General features: G+C 36.8%; 1 protein-coding gene across 5 annotated transcripts in view; it reads left to right on the top strand.

Moving 5' to 3' along the window:
- CUNH2orf76 (chromosome unknown C2orf76 homolog) overlaps positions 1 to 21,074 on the top strand; it is a 97,003-nt gene that overhangs the window by 41,029 nt on the left and 34,900 nt on the right. For 3 of the 5 annotated variants that reach the window (XM_087197997.1, XR_015446164.1, XM_087197990.1), the window contains 3 exons: positions 3,684 to 3,848; positions 11,083 to 11,151; positions 12,742 to 12,887. In XM_087197997.1, coding sequence (XP_087054123.1) covers positions 3,817 to 3,848; positions 11,083 to 11,151; positions 12,742 to 12,887 — 247 coding nt within the window. In that variant the 5' untranslated portion in view covers positions 3,684 to 3,816. Of the gene's footprint in view, positions 1 to 3,683; positions 3,849 to 11,082; positions 11,152 to 12,741; positions 12,888 to 21,074 lie in introns of those variants that run through there. The other 2 variants (XM_087197998.1, XM_087198002.1) reach the window with 1 other exon arrangement.

The following is a 21,074-nucleotide window of genomic DNA, read 5'->3' as shown; positions in this document are numbered from 1 at the left end:
CCCTTCCCTATTTGCAAAGACTTTGTTTCCATTTTTTTCCTTTTCTCATATTTTTTCTTTTCCCTTTTTTCCTTTCCCCTACCCCTCCAACTTCCCCTACTCCTTTAAACCTTTTCTTCCTGTTACACAATATCAATTATACATTTTTAAAATTATAATATCAAGATCTAGGAGACATTACTATGGATTTTACAGAATTTAAAAGGATATAGAAAGCATATTTCAAAAATCTTTTGAAATAAATTTGGTATTAGTCATAATCTTAAATGTGAATTGATTATAGTTTGTCATTCTTTTGAACTTTAAACCGAAATTTTATGTAAAGTTATTAACTTGCCATGGTGGTTTTCTTTAAAAGATAAACATTTATTTTCCTACCAGCAGTATGCTCGCTGCTGAGTATTTCTAGGAAGGGTAATAAAAAGAATGTAGGTTCCCCCACCATCGGTAACCTTAAACAGTTTTTTAAAGTAAAATGACATGTTTGAATGACATTTACTAGAACATAAGAATTAACTTACTTCAAAATTATTAAGGCCAGGGATTTAGCTTAGTGGCATCATGTCTGCCATGTGAGCCCAAGGTTCTGAGTTTGATTCCCAGTACTGGGGAAAAAAAAGTTAAGGAGCAATTTCCGAATCATTTGCATTTTTCTTCTAGCCGAACTCTATCTATACTTTTTACTTTGTTTTTGAGAAGAGTTTTTACTATGTTTCTCAAGCTGATCTCCAACTTCTGGGCTCAAGCGCTCCTCCTCTGTCAGTCTCTGGAGTAGCTGGGACTATAGGTGTCCAGTACCATGCCCCAGCTTACTCTATTTTTCTCCCTGGCCATCTGTGTTGATTTAATTACCTCACATAGGAGAACAAAAAACTATTTTTTACCCTATTTATTTTCTTGTTCTAAAAGGAAGGCAATGGACTCTTTGACCTATAATATTGGTTCCTTAATCCAGAGGAAAATTAAGTATTTAGGGTGAGTAATATACACAATAATTTTGTGTCTTTCTAGCTGTGCTTTTTGAGAGCTGTGCTTTTTGAAAGCTGTGCCTTTTTCATAGTGTTAAGACTGGCTGTAAAGCAAACGTATATGACAGTTTTGGTTTTACAGTACTTTCCGTATGTATGTGTGTGTGTGTATGTGGTATTGGGGATTGAACCCAGGGCCCTTGCACTGAACTATATCTCCAGCCCATTTAAAAAAAAATTTATTTTGAGACTGGGTCTTGAAAAGTCACTAAGTTGCCCAAGCTGGGCTTGAACCTGTGATCCTCCTGCTTTAGATAACCAGAGTGTTGGAATTACAAGTCTATGCCACCAGACCTAGTTTGACTTTATAATACTTAAAGAGAGGGATTAGGTATAACTATAAAATATTTCAGTTTTACAAAGTGATTCCCTCTAGGAGTTGTTAAAATCTGTTATACATCCCACTTCTTAGGCACCTGCTGGTTAAACTAGGGAAGGTTAGCCAGTGTGCTGCTGTGTCCACTCATTGTAGAAATCTCCATGTTAGCTGTTTTGTTTTTTTGGTTTTTTTGGTACTGGGGATTGAACTTTGGTCCTTGTGCTTGTGCAGCAGGCGGTGAAACCACTGAGCTAAATCCCCGGCCCCATGATAGCTGCTTTGGTCCTTGAGTGCTTTTCCTACTCTTAAAACTTCTAATAGCTCATTTTGGGTTCCATTTTCTTAGGAATAGGCCAAGAACATCCTTGCTTCAAACACTGGAAAGCAGTGCCAGGCTTAGTGGTGTACACCTATAGTTTCAGCACTCAGGAGGCTGAACTGGAAGGGTCATTTGAGCCCACGAGTTCAAGACTAGACTGTACAAGATAGCAAGACTGGGGCCGGGGATTTAGCTCAGTGGTTTCGCCACCTGCTGTGTAAGCACAAGGATCTGAGTTCAATCCCCAGTACCAAAAAAAAAAAAGATAGCAAGACCTTGTTATAAAAAGCAAAGTAAATGGTGGAAAGCAAATAGACTGTTACTTGGTAAGACAGTCCGTCTTAATTATTGAGCAGATTCTGTGTTTGTAAATTCACCTCCTCACTGGAATATACCTGTAATCCAATCCCAAAAGCAATATTCAAGGTACTTTGTCAGTCATCTTTGAAGATTGCAGAGCAGTGAAAAATTTGAGTCTTCCCAATGTTTTATGTTCCCAGCTGAGGTCAAACAAGCCAGTGCTTTGCCTTTTTTCTTTAGCTCTCATACTCTAAACAAGTATCCAGTTTGTGCCCATATTTTGCTCATTTTTGATGATTCTGCTGATAGGATAATGCCCTTAAGTGTAGTGCTGAAGTGCTGTCAAGTGTCCTAAAGTGCAAGAAGGATGTGATATGCCTTATGGAGAAAACATGTGTAAGATAGGCTTTGTTCAGATGGAAGTTACAGTGCTGTTGGCTGTGAATTTGATGTTAATGAATTGACAGTGTATATCATATAAAATATCTGTAAACAGAACATGCATGAAGTGAGGCTATGAATGACTGACAAAACTCTCATGACCAGAGGCTCCCAGGAACCTAACTGTTTCTCCTAGGAGCAATAGTTCAGGATTTTCTAATTCACTCTTCACAGCCAACTTTATAGACTAAAGTAACTACTGTGAATAACCAGCATGAACTGTACTTACATGTTTGGCTTTTTTTCTTTTTGAGTTGATAGAGATTAATCTAAAGTCAACAATCAAGTATTTTGTGAGCACACATGTTTGTGCTTATTGTAATCCTAACCTCTGAGGTTTTAAGTAATATGCTAGTTTTTTCTCCTGGAGTCACCTTGCTAGTTTATGGCTCTTCAGTTGTGAGCTCTGCCATGGTTTCCCATGCATCATTGGGAGGGTTAGGCAGCCTCATGGCAGCTTGTCCTGGCTTTCCTGGATTGTGAATTTCTACTGTAGACTCTGAGTACTGAAGGCTGAAGGCCCGTATCAGCTGAAGGGCTGAAGACTCCCAAGCCATGAATCCTTCTTTACTGTGTTGGTGTCTGCACCAGAAAAGCAGCCCTTAATTCCCAGTAAGGACCAGGAAAGGGACACTGGGCTGCTCTGATGCAGTGATACTTTGGAGAACTGGCTGTCTGCTCCATAAGGTACCAGTTCAAACTTGTTTTTAGGTAGGGATGTTTAAAAACCTTTCTAAGCCCCAGGTATTCTTACTTTTCAAAGCCCTACCCTGCATTATATTATTAAAATTCACTCCTTTTGCACATTAAATTGAACATACATGTAATTATGAAGAGAACTGAGTTGTTGATATTTAAGTATTAATTTTGGTTTAAAAATGTTTTGATATTTTGAACTAATATCTTTTTCCCCAGGTCTGAGGCTTCATTTTCTCTCTTTTTCTTTCTTTCTCCCTTCTTCCTTCCTCCTCCTTTTGTTCTCTTCTCCCTGTCTCTCCTCCCTCTTTTTCTCTCCTCTGCTTTCTTGCTTCCTCCTTTCCTCTCTCCCTTCCTTTCTTTCTTGGGATTCCAGACTCTTGAGCATGTTAGGTAAAGATTCTACTCAGCACTTAAACTTTTCCCTGGGCCCCAGTCTTTAGTATTACATTTTTCCATTCAGGAAAAGGAAGAATTCAGGTTTTCCTCAGCCTCTGGTGGACCTATGGTTGGGTAAAGGAATATAAACCACACAGTGTTCTTTCTTTCAAGAAGCCTGCTGTCTTGGCCCCTTCAACAGTGACTTCAAGATGGCAGCGGACATAGCTCAGCCTTAGAGGAGCGGCTGATGACCTCAAAGGTGCCCTGCAGAAGATGGTTCCTTGGCTGAGTCTGGAAGCATGCCTAGTTGAGAAGTGAAGAGGGTGAGGTGGATGGGGTTTGGAGGCAAGCCAGGAGAGGAAAGGTATGACTTGGGAGCCATGAGTTGCATTGTCACTGGAGGAGTGTGTGAAAAATAGGTTGTAGTGATGACAAATTGTGTCCAAGAGTCAGGGAGTGGCTGAGTGTGGGAAGCCGTTTGTGTCAGCTTAGACAAGTTCAGACTCCTTCTGTACATGTGACATGCTTCTGGTGGCTCTGACTGCCAAACACTGGATTGATTTGATATCTGTCAGTACATATCAGGAGTATAACTGCATTGAACCCAGGGCCTCTTGCATGCTAAGCATGCACTATCACTTTGCTACACCTCCATCCTAGGCTCCGTCTTTTAAAGCTTTCACCATTCCCTTACATGACCGCACTGTGACAATCAGCCTTACAACACATGAACCCTGCAAGGGACACACTCAAACTATGTCCAAACCATGGCAGTGTCCATAGATGTATTAGTATATGCAGGGCACTTTAATTTATGTGTGACATACTTTACTTAACTAATTTTTCATTGATATTAGAGAGATTATAATTTTGTAAATGAGTAGAAACATTTCAGTGAAAGAAAATCTTCCTCCAATGCACATATTTATATTCATATACTCTCTTAAAATGTTTTTGTTATGAAAAATTTCAAGCATATACAAATGTAGAATAGGGAGGTGTATTTGTTTGTTTGCAGTGCTGGGGATTGAACCCAAGGTCTTACACATGCTAGGCACATGCTCTACCACTGAACTACCTGCCCAGTTTGAGTCCTGTTCTTTTTTTTTCCTTTTTTTGGTGCCAAGGATCGAACTTGGGTCCTTGCGCTTGCGAAGCAGGTGGCAGAACCACTGAGCTAAATCCCCGGCCCTATACAATAGGATTTTTTTTTTTTGGTAGCCGGGATTGAACTCTGGTCCTTGTGCTTGCAAGGCAGGTGACGAAACCACTGAGCTAAATCCCCGGCCCTTGAGCCCTATACTTTTAATACACACTTCCAATATTTTTTTTCCTCTTCCAGGGTATTTGAAAGCAAATACCAGTCATTATATAAGTTCACCTATATATCCTTAATCTTTTAAGATAAGAACTTAAAATATAACCATACTTTCTATATAAACAGATTTAACATTAATTCCAAATATTATCTAGTACTATGCAAATCAGGATTCATATAAAGTCTAAATGTTGTATTGGTTGATACGTTTAAGTTTTTCTAATCTAAAACCTTCCTCCCCATTATTTCTTGGATGATATATTTGTTGAAGAAACCAAATCATTTTTCCAGTGGGCTTTCTCACCATCTGAACTTGGCTGAAAGCCTTCCACTGTGTGCTGTCCTAACGTGTCTCCCATAACCTATCATGGCTGATAAATGGAGATCTGGAGGCTTGATTCATTCATTAAGATTGATTACTGTTTTCAGATGTGGTCAGATACATCCCTATTTTAAAGTTCCCTATCAGTTTTTACCTGATGGTTTTAGTACCCCATCATTTATGTATTGCCTGCATTTATTACTTCTTTAGGGTTTTCAGGATGACAGCTTTTATTTTGAGATAATTGTAGTTTCATGTGTAAGAGGTAATACAAAGAAATTCCTTACACATTCTTCACATTTTCTCCAATGATAACACCTTGGCTGGAATATAATCTACTGTCACTACCAGGGGGTTGACATTGATACCATCCATGGTATCAATTTAGATTTCACTAGTTTTATATACACTGTGTGTATATGTATGTGTGTGTCAGTGTATATGCATTTAGTTCTGTGCATTTTATCACATGTGTAGACAAATGTAGGTGATCTTGCAGTGAAAAAACATTTCCATCACAAGGATTTCTCATGCTACTCTTTATAGCCAAAGCCACCTCTTTCCCTCTCCTTGCTTAACCCTGGAGATACTAATCTTTCTGAATTTCTATAATTTTGCTATTACTATAAAGAAAAATACAGGAAATTACATAGGTACCTCCTTTGAAATTGGTTTTTTTTCATTCAGTTTAATTCTCTTGAGAGCCATCAGACTGTTACATGTACCAATAGTTTATTCCTTTTTATTTGTATTTCTAACCATTAGAGAACATTCATTTGTTTCAATTTTGAGAATTATATTTGGATGTGCTATAAGCATTCATATACAGGTTTTGTGTCAACCTAAGTTTTCATTTTGTGGCATAAATGACCAAGAATAGAATTGCTGCGTTATATAATAAATATGTTTAGTTTTGTACAAAGCTACCATATTCTTTTTCTGAATGGCCGTGCCATTTTGTATTCACTCCACCAATGAATGAGATATCTAATTTTGCCAGCATTTCAGTTATTGTGTTTTATTTTAGTCCTGATATCTTTGTAAATAATAATTTTAAAATTCTATTGTTTTTTCTAATTTTTAAAGATAATTCTTTTATAAAGAACTTTTCCTTAAGAGGTGTTTGATAACCACGAACTATAGTCTCTTCAAGAAAGGAAGAAAAAATATTCAGTTTTCTTTTTTGTTTACCCCTCCCACAGCCAATTTTCAGAAAAACAAACAAACAAAAAACAAAAAAACCCCCAACCAAATCTGTCCTCCTAGCCTTCTGAGTGACTAATTAGCCTTTTAGAAAACTATCATTATGAATTTGTGGATTTAAAATATATTTGATGTGATTATCTTCACAGGGTGAATTACTAGAAGAATAATTGTCATATGAAAGGGTAGGAAAATATAAATTTTTTATTTAGATTACTCTTTTCATCTGTAGAAAGGCTGTACCATTCATGTTCTTAGCAAAGTATATAAAAATATTTATTTTTCCATATCCTTGCAACCACTGATAGTTGGCCAGTTTTTTATTTTTATTAATTTGATGGCCCTTGATCCTAGCATTGCACCATGAATCAATCCCAGGGTCACACACTCTAGATCCAGCCACTTCTGAAAAAGCCCCATCTATGACTACATGAGGCATTGGGGGGACATCTAGACGCAAGCTGTAACAGTTACCTTTACCTATGTTACTATTAGGATATTTTCTTTTTTTTTCTTTTCTTTTTTTTTTTTTTTTGGTACCAGGGATCAAACTCAGGTCCTTGTGCTTGTGCAGCAGGCGGTGAAACCACTGAGCTAAATCCCAGGCCCTATTAGGATATTTTCTTTCATTTTTGTTTTCTTATACCTCTCAACCTTTTCCTTGATGTTTTCTGCTTTCTGTTTGCTTAAAACTTTTCTTACCTTAACATTATAAAAATAGGTACCTATTTTTGGTGCATCTCTAGGATTTTATTGTTATATTTAAATATATCCTCCATGGACAACTTATTTCTACATCAAGAGTAAGTAAGAATCCAGCATTATGTTTTCTCAAATGTCTAACCAGTTTTCCCAATTCCAGTTTATTAAATATCTTCTCCCATGAACTCTGTATTGAACTCAAATCCATTTACTCACCATTTGAGAAGAGGCCTAGTGAGTCAAAAACAAGGTTTTGGGGTCAGGGGAAAGGCTTATTTGATAAGCCAGCAGAACCAAGAAGATAGTAAGGTGGTGCCCAAAGAAAACCCTCAGAACCCTCAGCCTGTTTCATGCTTCTTCTATTCTTGGACACAGGGTAAAGAAGTGGGGCTTAGGAAGGCTGGCATGAAATGTTGTGGAAGCTGGTATTTGGCAATCTGGGTCATGATGCTTTTGTAAATCTTGAAAATATTTCAGTTGTTCTTATTTTGGTATCTTCAGCTTTGAAGAGATGAGAAAGATCTAATTAGGGAAGTCTTGAGTAAACCAACTTTTTGCTACCAATTCCTAGCAGATTCAGTAAAAGACTAACATGTCTACATGCAGAGTTGAACAGAAACAATCTAACCTAAAGGTAAGGTAGGTAGCAAAGGAGGCAGAGACAATACAGACACAGAGGTGCAAAGCTTTGTCACCCTATTTTAGTCACTCATTAGACACCTGCACAGGCCCAAATGAAGTCTGTGCTTCCAACACAAGCAGCCTTCAAGTCCCTAAAAAGTAACCTAGGTCATCGTCATCATTATAACGCATACTTCAGTGGTGTCATCCACAGCAAACCTACTTGGGGACTAATGACATATTGCTTGGCTACATGACCTCAAAAATTATGTAGTGATTTTTTGTTTGGTACTGGGGATCGAACTCAGGACCTTAAGCTTGTGAGGCAGGCGGCGGAACCACTGAGCTAAATTCCTAGCCCTATGTAGTGATTTTTAAAGTCTTCTACAAGCAGGTAAAGCTGGAGGGTTTGTTTCAGTTTTTCCTTGGCTACAACTGAATTGCCACTTTTATCCTAAATTTTATGTAATGTTGAGTCTATTTCCGTTTTATATTACTTTCTGTCAATTTATCTATTACTGCTCCATTGTCAGTTTACACCGTTGATTTTACCATTGACATCTTTGTTATTGGTGTTTGTGAAATTATGATACTCATATCAACTTATTCATGTATGACTATTGCTTTGTAATTTGTGTGTGTGTGAGGTGGTGGTGGTGGTAGATAGTGGGGATGGAGCTCAGGGCCTTGCATGTGCTAGGCAAGCCCTCTACCACTGAGCTACCACTCTGGCCTCTATAATGTGTATTAATAATGAGTGGTGCCTCTCTTTTTCCTTCCATGACTTCGTTGGCAGAGCTCATAAATTCGACCAGATGAATTTTAGAAATATTTGTATTAGGTTCCTCAAATATCCCCTTCATATTTTGATTGTGATTTTATTCAATTTACAGATTTAGGAAGAACTGGTTTCTTTATAATTATGAACCTTTATACTTAAGCACATAGTCTTTCATTTATTGAAATCATGTTTTATATCTTTAATATTTTTATAATTTATCCATGACCTTATTTCTGTTTGTCATTTGTCAAAAGGCCTTTAAATTTGATCAAAACTTTTTAAAGTATTTCAGACCTTCTGGGAAAAATGTATTTATAATCTATAATATTAGGTTTGTAAGCTACCTCCCTTTGCTAACAAGCTTTATTTCCCACCATGCTTAAGTCAAATTAGATCATGATTTCCTTCTGAAAAGCTATTGTTTACTTACTGAGTTAAGTTACAACAAACTTCTGAGGAAGATGATAATAAATTGTTGACCAAAATTGCATGCAAATGCAAAGTTGGAATTTTATATAAAAAATTCAACTGTTCTAATACAGTATCTGGGAAAATTTTTATTAAGTGACAAAACAGACCTACAGTTATAAAATAGTTTCATAAGGCATGCATCTGCCAGTAGCTGGGTCTCCTTGGTTGGACTGTTTTTTGATCCATTTCACTGTGCTTGAGAATTTATTATCTTTACCTGCTACTTATATGAGTTGTTTTAATGCTGAAACCTATCTATCTATCCCAAGTAGAATAGTAGTGATAAAAACAGTTACTTTTTACTGAGGTCCTCCTATGTGCTAGGAGCTGTCTGAAAGTGCTAGGCACTTTCACATATGTTAATTTCTTAAATTCACTGAAGGACTTTCTAAGAAATTCTCATTCTACATATCAGACAGTTACAATAAGAGATAGAGTTGATAGTTAATTTAAATATGTGCAGCTGGAGGCTCTTTGGGGGCCATGGGCTATATTACAGGTTCCCTAGGATATGTGGGGGTAAAAAGCATGTGGGTGTAGTCTGGGGGTAAGTGGAGGCAGAAGTGGTCCTAGTTGTAGCAAATCTGTTGACACTGCTGACACACACCAGTCTTTTATAATACAATGCTTCATTCTCAGGAGCTATTCTCCATTAAGTATGTTAATAGTGTTTTAGGGAATAATACCAGAGATGAAATATGAAATATTATATCTCCCAACCTGTTAACTGTCTGATACGCCAAGTTCTTGTTCTCTAGAAATTGAAGACTGAGACCTAGGAACAATGGAGGTTAAGAGTAGGAAGATATTTATTAATAGGAGAGCTCTTGAGGGGCAGGAGGGGACCCAAGTGGGTAGCCTGGGGAACCCCACTTTACAGAGGAACTTTATAGGGTGAAATCCATGTGAGTACAACATGGGCTACAGCCATGAGCATCCAATAAAGTTACAAGTATATCACTTGGGTAATGGTGGTCCAGTTGGGAAACAAGTCACGTAACAAGTGTGGATGGAAAGAACAAAGATTCTCCTAGGAAGTGGGGAGGTCCAGAGGTCTCTGGTCACCCACTGGGGTAGTTGATGTCTATCTAGACTTCATTAGGCTCAGTGTTTGTTCTTTGAGGAAGTATGTAGATCTGGTCATGTTGTCTTTAGCGGAGGCCTGGTTTTCTGCCGATGTGTCTTTGGTACAGCTGTGGTGTGTTTCACCTTTGTCTTGACCCTCTCCAGGACCTAGCCCTATCTGACTGCCTGTAGTATTTCTACCTAGGTCATCTATCTATAATAATATGTTTAAAATTTTTATTTTATAGATGCTGAACTGCTTTACTTGGTAGATTCCAGGGTCATATTTTCTGGGGTACACAGCTAAGTTTATTAATCTCTAGACAAGATTATAGGGTAAATCATTATTTTTAGGGAAAATCTATATTCAGGTCTTTTAAAACCACTCAGTTATGAATAATATTCTACTTATAATTATTTTTTATATATTCAAATAGTTGGACCTTTTACTATTGTACACAATATGCTGTGTATTCTCCCAAATTAAGCAAAATATTTTTATAAGCATTCTATAATTCAGAGACTTTTCAGACCAAATTAATTTTGCTTATTTGTGTATGTTTTGAAATATTTTACACATTCTAACGGGAATAAATAATAATATAGTATCCATATACCTAACATCTTGCTTAAGGGACTGAATGTCATCAGTATAACTGAAGCTCCTGTGTACCCCTCTCCAGTTGCATAATTCTGCCTCTGCCTCAGAACTAGCAATTAATTATCTGCTTTTATTTTTTTAAATTTAAAAATTTTTTAAATTATTTATTTATTTTTTTGTACTGGGGATTAAACTCAGGTCCTTGTGCTTGCGCAGCAGGCAGCGAAACCACTGAGCTAAATCCCTGGCCCAATTATCTGCTTTTAAATATAACAAATGTTTTTGAGCTTTGTTGAAATGATAGTGTACACTGCAATTTGCTTTTTCTCACTCAACATCATACTTTTGAGATTTGTCTATGTTGATATATGTAGTTCTAGTCTGTTCATTTTTATTGTTTGTAATGTTTTGTTGTATGAATGTGCCATCATTTGTTTATTCATTCTTCTGTTGATGGACAGTTAGTTGTTCCCAGTTTTTGCAGTTAACAAACCATGTTGCTCTTCTTTTACAGTTCCCCTGTGTGTGTTTGTAAGATATTCCATAAGGTGTCTGCCTATGAGTTGAATTGCTGGATTAAAAGGTATGCGTATTTTCAGCTTTACTAAATGTTGCCAAATTATCACCAAGAATGTTATTCATTGGGATGCCCACCTTCACTGATTAGATTCTCTTACTGTTCTATATTCTTGTGAACATTAGGTATTGTCAGACCTCATTGTGTTATTTTATGAGTAATAAATCTCATTGTTATTTTGAATCACAATTAGTAGTAAGGTTGAACTTCTTATATGTATTATTATTACAGATGTTTTTTCTGTAATAATATTGTCAGCCCTTCTTATCCATGGGTTCTGAGTCTACGGATTCAACCAATTGCAGATCAGGAATATTGGGGGAAAAAATTGCATCTGTACTAAACCTGTAGACTTTTTTTATCATGTCCTTATTCCCTAAATGATACAATATCACAACTCACTACATAGCGTTTACATTGTTTTTGTTTTGTTTTTGGTACCGGAGATCGGACTTGGGACTTTGTGCCTACAAAACAGGCATCAGAAACACTGAGCTAAATCCCCGGCCCCTAGCGTTTACATTGTACTAGGTATTATAAACAATCTAGAGATGGCTTAATGTATATAGCAGGATATACTTAGGTTATATGCAAATACTATGCCATTTTTATATAAAGAAATTCTGCATCTTTAAATTTTAGTATCTGTACTTTTATTGTATATAATGGTTGATAAGATATAAAGTTGAAAGTAGCATGACATAGTTACTATTAGATAGCACTATACAATATTTGTATCTATAAAACACTGGCAACTATGCAAATTTTCTTGAAAGTTATACTTTTTGATTTTCTGATAGTATTTTAAGAAACACTATGGCAGAAGATCCTGCCATTTTAGGAGTTAAGTTGATGCTTGAATCCTGGCTCTATTATTTACCAACCTTATGACCTTGGACAATTTATGTAATCTGTCTATTTGTTTGTCATTGAAATGGGCATAATCCCTTGTGGTTTGATGAGAGAGGTGAGATAACATAAACACCTGGCACGTAGGCCTGGCATTTAGTTTTAGGAAGAGATACACATATTCAGCTTCAATAATATAAAAGATGGATGATACCTGGTAAGTACATAAATTAGTCCTGACATCCAGCAGTATTTGTGAGATTATAATGCTGCCTGTTGATAGTTGATTCTGATATAAATATACTTTCATCTCAAGGCCAAGCAGGAGTCCAGTGGCATGGAAAATCCAGAGCTGTCCTCTCTCTGCCATTTATCTGTGTTTGGCTGGCCTGGTATTCCCCGTATACACATGCATGTACACATATATGTACATGCACATATATGTACATGTACATATACATGTACCAGCCTGTCATTTCTGTTCATCTTCTGTGCTCTGTCATTTTTCTGCAGGCCGGAACATCTGTGATAGTGACAGATCTCTCTGGAATCATAGTGGTTGCAAGGACTTAACCTTGGGACCTTTGTGTATACCCTGGAATCTAGCTCCATTTGGGACCTCCATCAGTAGCCACAGAGTATGGAAGAAATTGGCTGGGGGCTTGAGAGCTGATAGTGGGACTGCTGAGCAGTCACTTGTTAATGATTGTGAGTTGATTTCATTTGTTCTTGTATCTTGTGCCATAGGAAATTTCTTCACATGGCTGCTGAAGAAGTGACAATTACAGTTCGCCTCATTCGTTCATTTGAGCATCGCAATTTCAAACCTCTAGTGTATCATGGAGTTAATTTGGACCAAACTGTAAAGGAATTTATAGTATTTCTAAAGCAAGGTATGGATCATTAGGATCATTTTGTTTTATTAGTGTTTTGGAAAAAAAGTTGGCTTTGATGTTAATAACCTTTTGAGAAAGCGAGGCATGATGATGCAGGGCTATAATCACACACAATGTGCTAGAGGGTTGAGGTAGGAGCATCACAAGTTTGAGCCCAACTTGGGCAACTTAGTGACTTAGTAAGGATTGACTCAAAAACAACAACAACAAAAAAGGGCTGGGGATATAGCTCAGTGTGAAGGCCCTGAGTTAGTCCCCACTACCCGCCCCCCACACACATGCACACAGACATGCACTGAAAAGGGTAACTTTGGAAGGTATTAATCTAGAATTGAGGCTAAGTGCTAGACTGGCTGCTATTCTGGGCCTATCAGCCTGCCAAACTTTCTCAGTGAGTAGAGTGTGTGTCTTCAGTCGTGATTGTTACTATCATATTTGACTTGAAAAATAATTCAGAACTTGGCTGGAGTTTTAGCTCAGTGGCATCATGCCTGCCTGGTAAGCACAATGTCCTGAGTTCAATTCCTAGTACCTGGGAAAAAAAATTAAGACCTAAGTTTACTTGAATGGGTTTATGTCTTTGGAGGTTAACAAAGGAGTATGGTATAGCTGATTGTGTTACCTAGCTAGGCAGAGAAGGGGCCTGTGGGACATAGCAGGAAGGAAGCAGAACCCTGTACAGCCAGGAAACCCAGAGAGGTGTTGAGTCATCAAGGTCACAGAAATGGCAACCATTCTACCAGTGCTAGTTTATCATTTTGAACTTAGAGTTGGCAAGAAGTTAATCTTCCTTTAAATAGGTCCTCAATGGGGTTTTCACCTCTGTTTTTCATTATTGAAGTGGCCCAATCATTAGTATTTAATAAAACACCCAGCATAGCTTTTATTAATTTAATTGAAGTGTAATTTATTTGTGGTGCAATGTACATATCTCAGTTTGTGGTTCCATAGGTTGACAAATGCATGACTTTAGTCTGACTTAATTTTTTTTACTTTGTTATAATTTCAGACTTCCAGAAGAGTTGTAAGAATATTAATTGTAGATGTTTTTATGCAAATTCCTCCAACATTAACATATGGTTTCCTTAGTTTTTATTTATCCTTCTCTTTCCTCTGTCTCACTTTCATCACCACTTCCAGCTTTTTATTTATTTAGTTTTTCTTTCTGGATCACTGAGAAGTGTATTGAGATGATTCCCCCTTACCTCTCAGTATTTCAGTGTGTAATTTCCTAAGTGAGGAATTCACTTTCTCTTTTGTAATAAAGCATAATGATCAAGCTCAGGAATCAAGCTTGACATTGTAACAGTACTGTTATCTGATGTACAGACTTCATTGAGATTTTAATTGTCCTAATTAGGTCTTCATTACAAAAGAAAATCTAAGGTCCTATGCTGTATTTAGTTCCTTTGATCTGGACTACTTCTTTAGCTTTTATTGTGTTTTACCACCTTGCCAAATTTACATAGGATAGGCTATTTTTTAGAATGCTCCTCTGTTGGGTTTGTCTGATGTTTTCTCATAGTTTAGACTTAGGTTCTGCCTTTTGGCAGGAAAAATCATTAAATTGATGCTGGTGTCTTCTCAGTGCATCACACCAGCCTCGGTTCTATTGATCAGTGAGTGGTGCTAACACATCAGTTGGTTAAAGTAGTTTCTGGCGAATTTCCATATTACAAGTTTTTATTGTAATTGAAAAGTATCTTGTAGGGATATAGCTTGAGACTACATGAATCTCCTGTTACTTCTCAAACCTTTAGGCACAAGTTTAGCATTCTTTGGTGATTCTTACCGGCATCAGTAATGATGATGATGATTGATAAATGGTGATTTTTCTGATTCTATAATTTTACATGTACTAGTTAGCTTTCTACAGTAAGGGAGAACTTTCTACATTCTCTCCCTCTTTTATTTAATGACTTGTTTATATCACTGTGGGCTCATGGATTCTTTATTTAAAGGATTATATTCTCTATTATCATTAGGAATCCCTTCAGGCAGGTTCTCGTGACATTTTAATATGTCCCCGTCATTCTTTGAGCACTTCTTTACTTTGGGGTATAACAAGATGACTTGTTATCTTATCATATTCTTTCTCTGCCACAGGCCTGGGATCAGCCATTTCTCTGAGAGATCTAATTCCATTATTAGAGATTTGAAAAATCAAGATTTTGGTTTCAGTGTGTGCATTGTAAATGTGTAAATCTTGCTTTTTATTTGTATTTATTTATTTTGTAGTACTGGAAATTGAACTAAGGGCCTCTCACATTTGAGGCAAGTGCTCTTCCACTGAGCTACAATCCTAGCCCTAGCTAACTTTTAAAAATGTAGTGAATTCTCAACATTTTATTTCCTGTTTGTAAAAAAGTCTACTTCCTGGGCCAGGGATTTAGCTCAGTGGCTCTGCCACCTGCCTCACAAGTGCAACGACCTGAGTTTGATTCCCAGTACCCAAAACAAAACAAAACAAAAGTCTTCTTCCTAACCTTTCTAATTCCTCATATAATTTTGAGTAGTTTTGCTATTTTGTATTATTTGAGTAAGGGGTAGGTAAAACCTAACTATGAGGTGTGATTGAAAAGTATAATCAATATTTAAATTTAAAAAACTATTACAGAAAAGACACATTGCCATTAATCTCCCTCAGAATACCCTCATTTCAAACACACTTACGCTGTCATTCTTGTCACTTTCTGAAACAAGTTTTGAAGGCTTCTTTTGTGAGTATCTTTAGCTGGATTGTAGTGGGCAATTTCCTGAATCCATTCAAAACATTTACCTCTCATGATTATTTTGACTTTGGGGAAGAGTCAAAAATCACATAATTTCATATCTAGTGAATAAGGTGGATAAGGACACACTGTAATATTTTCATGAATGTGCCTTTCCATTGGGTGGCACTTGGCAGTAGCATTCACTGAGAATTCACAGAGGCCTGTGTAGGTGTCTGATGAGTGACAAAGCTTTGAATCTCTTTCCTCACATTGTTTCTGTCTTCTTTGCTACCTTAACCTTTGGTCAGATGATTCCTTTTCAGCACTGCATGAAAACACGTTAATCATTTAGGAATGTTTGTCTGGAATTGGTAGTGAAGATTGACGTACCCTAAACAACTGGTTTGCCCTAATCTCTACCGCCTTCAAAGTTGAAGACACCAAGATAAGATCTGAAATATTGTCAATATTTACAGGAGCATCACAACTACCATGTTTCACAGTGTCACGTTCCTAACCACAGGAGAGGCGCATAGGTGGCTCCAGCCATCAGTCTTTTCCTGTCCTAAGACCACCTCTGTCCCTCTGCCTAAGGATAGAAGGAGCTTGAAACTTAATCTAGTTAAAATGATTTTTTAGGGTGCTGGGCTGCCATCATCTTGTTTTGCTAGCAACCTGAATAAATCTTTTTCTTTGCTCCAACAACTCATCCTCAATTCCTTGGACTCCTTTTTGGGCAGTGAGTAAACAGATTGGGTTCTGTAGCAAGTCTACTTTGCAGTGATTATTTAAAGGATTTCATATAAAGAATTATTAAGGAACTACTGGCCTACATACAGTGCATATATTTTTTATTGCCATATTCTTAATTATCAGAGGAAAACTGATAGAAGTAAGAGGTAATGTAGGGGGAAAAACAATATTTTTCTAAAATCTCACAATTTCTTATTAAAAGGAAACCCAGTGACAAAAGACTGATTAAGAAGAGAAAGACAAGTGGTTTATTAACAAGTGTATTCCATGTATGTATGGGAGACACCGTAGGATTAATTCTCAAAGAGAAGGCTTTAAATCCCAGCTTATATGACATCTTCAACAGGAGCAGTATATTCTTAGAGAAAGCAGAGGCAAAGGACTTTGAGTCCTTAGGAGCAGGAACTTGTGGGAAGGGAACAGATAAAGTTAGTGAAGCTCTCTAGTGTAAATCTCTGGTTCGATCTGCCTGTGGGTGTGGGTTAAAGTTGTCTTCAGTGGTCAACCTTTGTTCTCCTTGGTAGAGAGGAGAGGGGGTGTAAACTGTGCTTTTAGAGCCAGGGGTTTAGCTCAGCAGTTTCACCACCTGCTGTGCAAGCACAAGGACCTGAATTTGATCCCCAGTACCAAAAACAAAAAAACTGTGCTTTTAGGTAAATGGAGGAATGAGAGCTTTTCTGCCTCTGTCTTTGTCTCAAAATGATCCTTATAACAAAGAGGTGGCATGTTCTGGTCTCTCACAGTGTCCGTTACAGACTGTCCTACTTTTGAGAGATTATCACCCAAAGCATATTCAGGTTTTGAATTAAAAACATTCCTACATTAAAAAAAGTGGTTTTTTTTGTGTGTAGGTAAGGGTCACAAAACTTCTTGGTGTTGATACAGTGAGTACTGTGATGTTCTTGGTACAGGCAGAACAAGTTCCTCTTGAAGTCCTTGAGAAAAAAAAATGTAATTTTCAAGCTGCTGCAGAGGCAGGGGAAGCTTCAGTCTCTCCAGGGTTGCTATGTTCTTTTATCTCTAGTACTACAGAACGTCTTTCCAGACAGCAGCAGTTGGACCCATCATAGCCAGATGCTGAGTCTGCTCAGATTGTTCACCTGTGACATAATCATGGCAGGCATATTTCAGTTGTGCAGGTGGGGAAGTGTGTTCTACTAACTGTAAAAGGTGAATATGGGGGATAGAGACTTTTTTGAGCTGCAGGTTCTGTGCCCAAGCTTACCTTTGTCATCTGATTGGAGGTTCTGTGGAATTCTGAAATCTTGGTGGGCTGTGTGTTTGCATTTTATGAATTGTGTGCACAACAAAGATCAAATAGTCTGACACCAGGAATTTTTTGAAATACTACTAATAATTAGTAACTATATTAGTTAACCTATATTAGTAACCTATATTATTATTATTATATCAATGTGTTGTACACGTTAGTAACCTATATTAGTTAACCAATATAGGTATTATATGAAGAATTTTACATAGATAAAGTGTTCACAGTATCTCTATAAAGTAGAAATTATTACTATCTGTTCTACATTACATGGCTAATAAAAAGTATAGCTGCAAATCAACCCAGGCAGTTTAACTGTGAGATATGTACTCTTTGTATGTGTTTGTATTTTAATCTGAAAAAATATTCAGAATCTAGCAGAATGAAATTAAATGTCAGTATTATTTCCTTTTATTTTATTATTGGCATATGTTTGCAATACTTGATATTTTCATTCATTTGGGGGAGTTGGTGCATAAAGGTAACATATCTTGGTTATTTTCATTCTCCTTCCACTCCTCCCCTCTCCATTCCCCTCATATCCTTCCTCTATTCCAAAAAGTCTGCCTTGATTTTACTCTTTATTTATACTTGGGTTTCTCATGTAAGAGAAGCTATGTGATATTCAGCTTTTTGTATCTGACTTATTTTTTAGCATTGTGGTCTTAAGATCCATCCATTCTCCTACAAATGACAGGAATTCATTATTTTTTATGGTTGAAGAAAATTCTATTTTCTTTATTCATTAGTCTGTTGATGGGCATCTTTACAAATAGTATAAAACATCGCTTGTTGATAAATTTCAAAAACCATAAAATATTTGTTTTTTAGTCAGTGATCTAACTTCTAAGAATTTTCCGTGAAGGTGTAAAAGAATAACCATATATATAAAACTCTTATAAGTCTAATGTTAATAATATATATTGATATTACCAAGAAAATGGAAAGTAAATAAAATAAATAATCTTAAGTACTATACCAAATTGCCTATTTATTCTTCTCTTGTTCCTTTTGCACAAGTAGAATCTCTGAAATAAGTGGATTCACTCAGTGTCAAAAGAGTGTTTGAATTTTGTTCATCTTGCTCTAGCATGTTGAATGCAGAAAGCTAGAAGGCGGGTGTGACATTGTGCGATGGTCAATTTTGTCTAAAACAGAACTGTTCATAGTAATGAGTGATTTTTGGGCGTTGTTTTAATGCTTTATTAAGGTGTTTCATTGTTGTTCTTTTTCTTTTTTTCTTTTTTTGGTACCTGGCCCTAGTGTTGTTCTTTTAATAGTTACTTTTGCCACCTATAGCTTAATCTAGTCACCTGCCGTAGTTGTCTGTATTTTCCATAACCCAGAAACTTTGGTTAAATTTGATTCACTCTTCACTGAGAAACATTGCACTAGAGTATCATGCATATAAATGTGTATATATCAAAGGATATATTTATAAGTATAATAAATATAATAAACCTATGGTTGACAAATAAGGAATGAATGGTAATCAGATATTTTGATTACAGAGGTACTGTATAGATAACAACTTTTCTAGATTCTGAATAATATACAAATTGTCTAGATAATTTTAGACATTTTAATTACTCCTTGATTTGGAAGAATTTCATAAAACTTTGAATCATATTTCTGAGTGTAAAATTATATAACCCATGGGAAAGAAAAGAGCTGTAGAGATTTTTCCTAGCCTTCCAGTTCAGAATTCCTTCTGCATAGCCTCTTATTTTTGGCGTATATTACGTTGAAGAGCAGTTTGTTTTATCAGGGGAAAATGAGAATTCCAACTGTTCTAATAGTTTATTTTTATTTTTCTATATTTCTTCATATTCAGTGTTTCCCCCTTAACTATCATGTATTGTTAATATTATACATTTGTATGCTACCTTTATTATAATTTGAGCCAGTATTGATAAATTATCATTAAAGTCTATTCCATAATTTATTCAGATTTTACTAGTTTTTACCTAATGTCTTTTTTCTGCTCCAGTATCCCATCTAGGATCCCACATTACATTTGGTTGTTATATCTAATTAGGCTCATTTTGGCTGTGACAGTTGTTTAGTCTTTTCTTCTCTTTTCTATTTTGTTCTTTGCTTTTGACAGTTTTGAGGAATACTGGTCAGGTACATTGTAGGATACCCCTTTACTGGAATTTGTCTGATGTTTTTCTCATGATTAGGATGGGGTTATGGGATTTTGAGAGGAAGATCAGGAAGGTAAAGTGTCACTTTAATCACATCATATGGTATCAAAGGTTCATACTTCCTGCATGATTCATGGTGGTTGATATTGACCTTGATTGCTTGGCTAGAGCTTTGTTAGGTCTTCTCACTGTAAAGTTTCCCCCCCTTAATATTCTCCTCTTTAGGAGTGAGTCATGTATGTAGTCCACACAGGTAAAGGATGGGGAGTTATGCTCCCCTTTAGGGATGAAATATTTATATTATTTATATAGAACTCTTCTGCATGGGAGATTTTATCTATCATTTTATTAGTTTGCTCAAATTGTTCTTGCTTTCAGCATTGAGAGTTCTTTCACTTGGCCTCTTTGGCATATGCATGGATGTGTGTGTGCGTGCGCGTGTGTGTGTGTGTGTGTGTGTGTATGTGTGTGTATGTACATGCTCCAGGATGCTCCAGGCTCAGCTTGTGTATTTCCTGTTTCTGTCCTAGACATCTTGGGCTGACCAATAATCTCCTTGGGGCTTCAGTGCTCCCAACTACTAGTTACAGGGATTAAATTATATTTATTCATTCATAAGTATTTTTGAGTGCATACCATGTAGCAGATATTGTTTTAGGTACTGACAGCATAATGAAGAAAACAGGCTGTGGTCTATGCCTTTATGGGACTGGTCTTTGCTAATCTATCCTGTGCTGGACACTGTCCTAGGTTTTCAGCAAACAGCTCATAATATTTTCACCTTAAGGAACCTATCAGTTAGTTGAAAATATAGAGACAACAATAGGTAAACAGACAAAACTATACCCATAAAAATGTCATGGAGGCAGTAGTATCAGAGGAGACCCCTCCTACAAGCAGGGTGGTCAGGAAAACCTCTTTGTGGATGTGACACGAGCTGAGATCTGAGAGGGGAAAGAGAAGAGGCACCCCTGCAAGTCTCAGGCATGGCCTATATTGAAAAAGTGTGTCAGCTGGAGAAGACAAGGCTCACTAAAGCTTAACAGCACAGTCACAGAACACAGAGTGGACAGAAAGCATGTGATCTGTGAATGTATTGCTTAAAGTTGCTTTCATACAAGAAATGCTTGAGTCTAGGAACCTCTGGAGGTGTGGATATCATCAGTGAGAGGCAGCTACCTCTCATGGTGACCGTGGCCTGAAATTCAGAATAACTACTTCCTTTCCAAATAATGTTGTCTTCCTTTCTTAACACTTTTCTCTACTTAATTGGATGGCAGTGGTGGAATGGCTAGGTCAA

Source organism: Heterocephalus glaber, unplaced genomic scaffold, assembly GCF_053883595.1.
Source record: "Heterocephalus glaber isolate CG9 unplaced genomic scaffold, H.glaber_assembly_v1.0 deba00000347, whole genome shotgun sequence".
NCBI classification, from domain to species: domain Eukaryota; kingdom Metazoa; phylum Chordata; class Mammalia; order Rodentia; family Bathyergidae; genus Heterocephalus; species Heterocephalus glaber.
The sequence above is the reverse complement of the archived record's forward strand: the minus strand, read 5'-3'. Positions and strand labels throughout refer to the sequence as shown.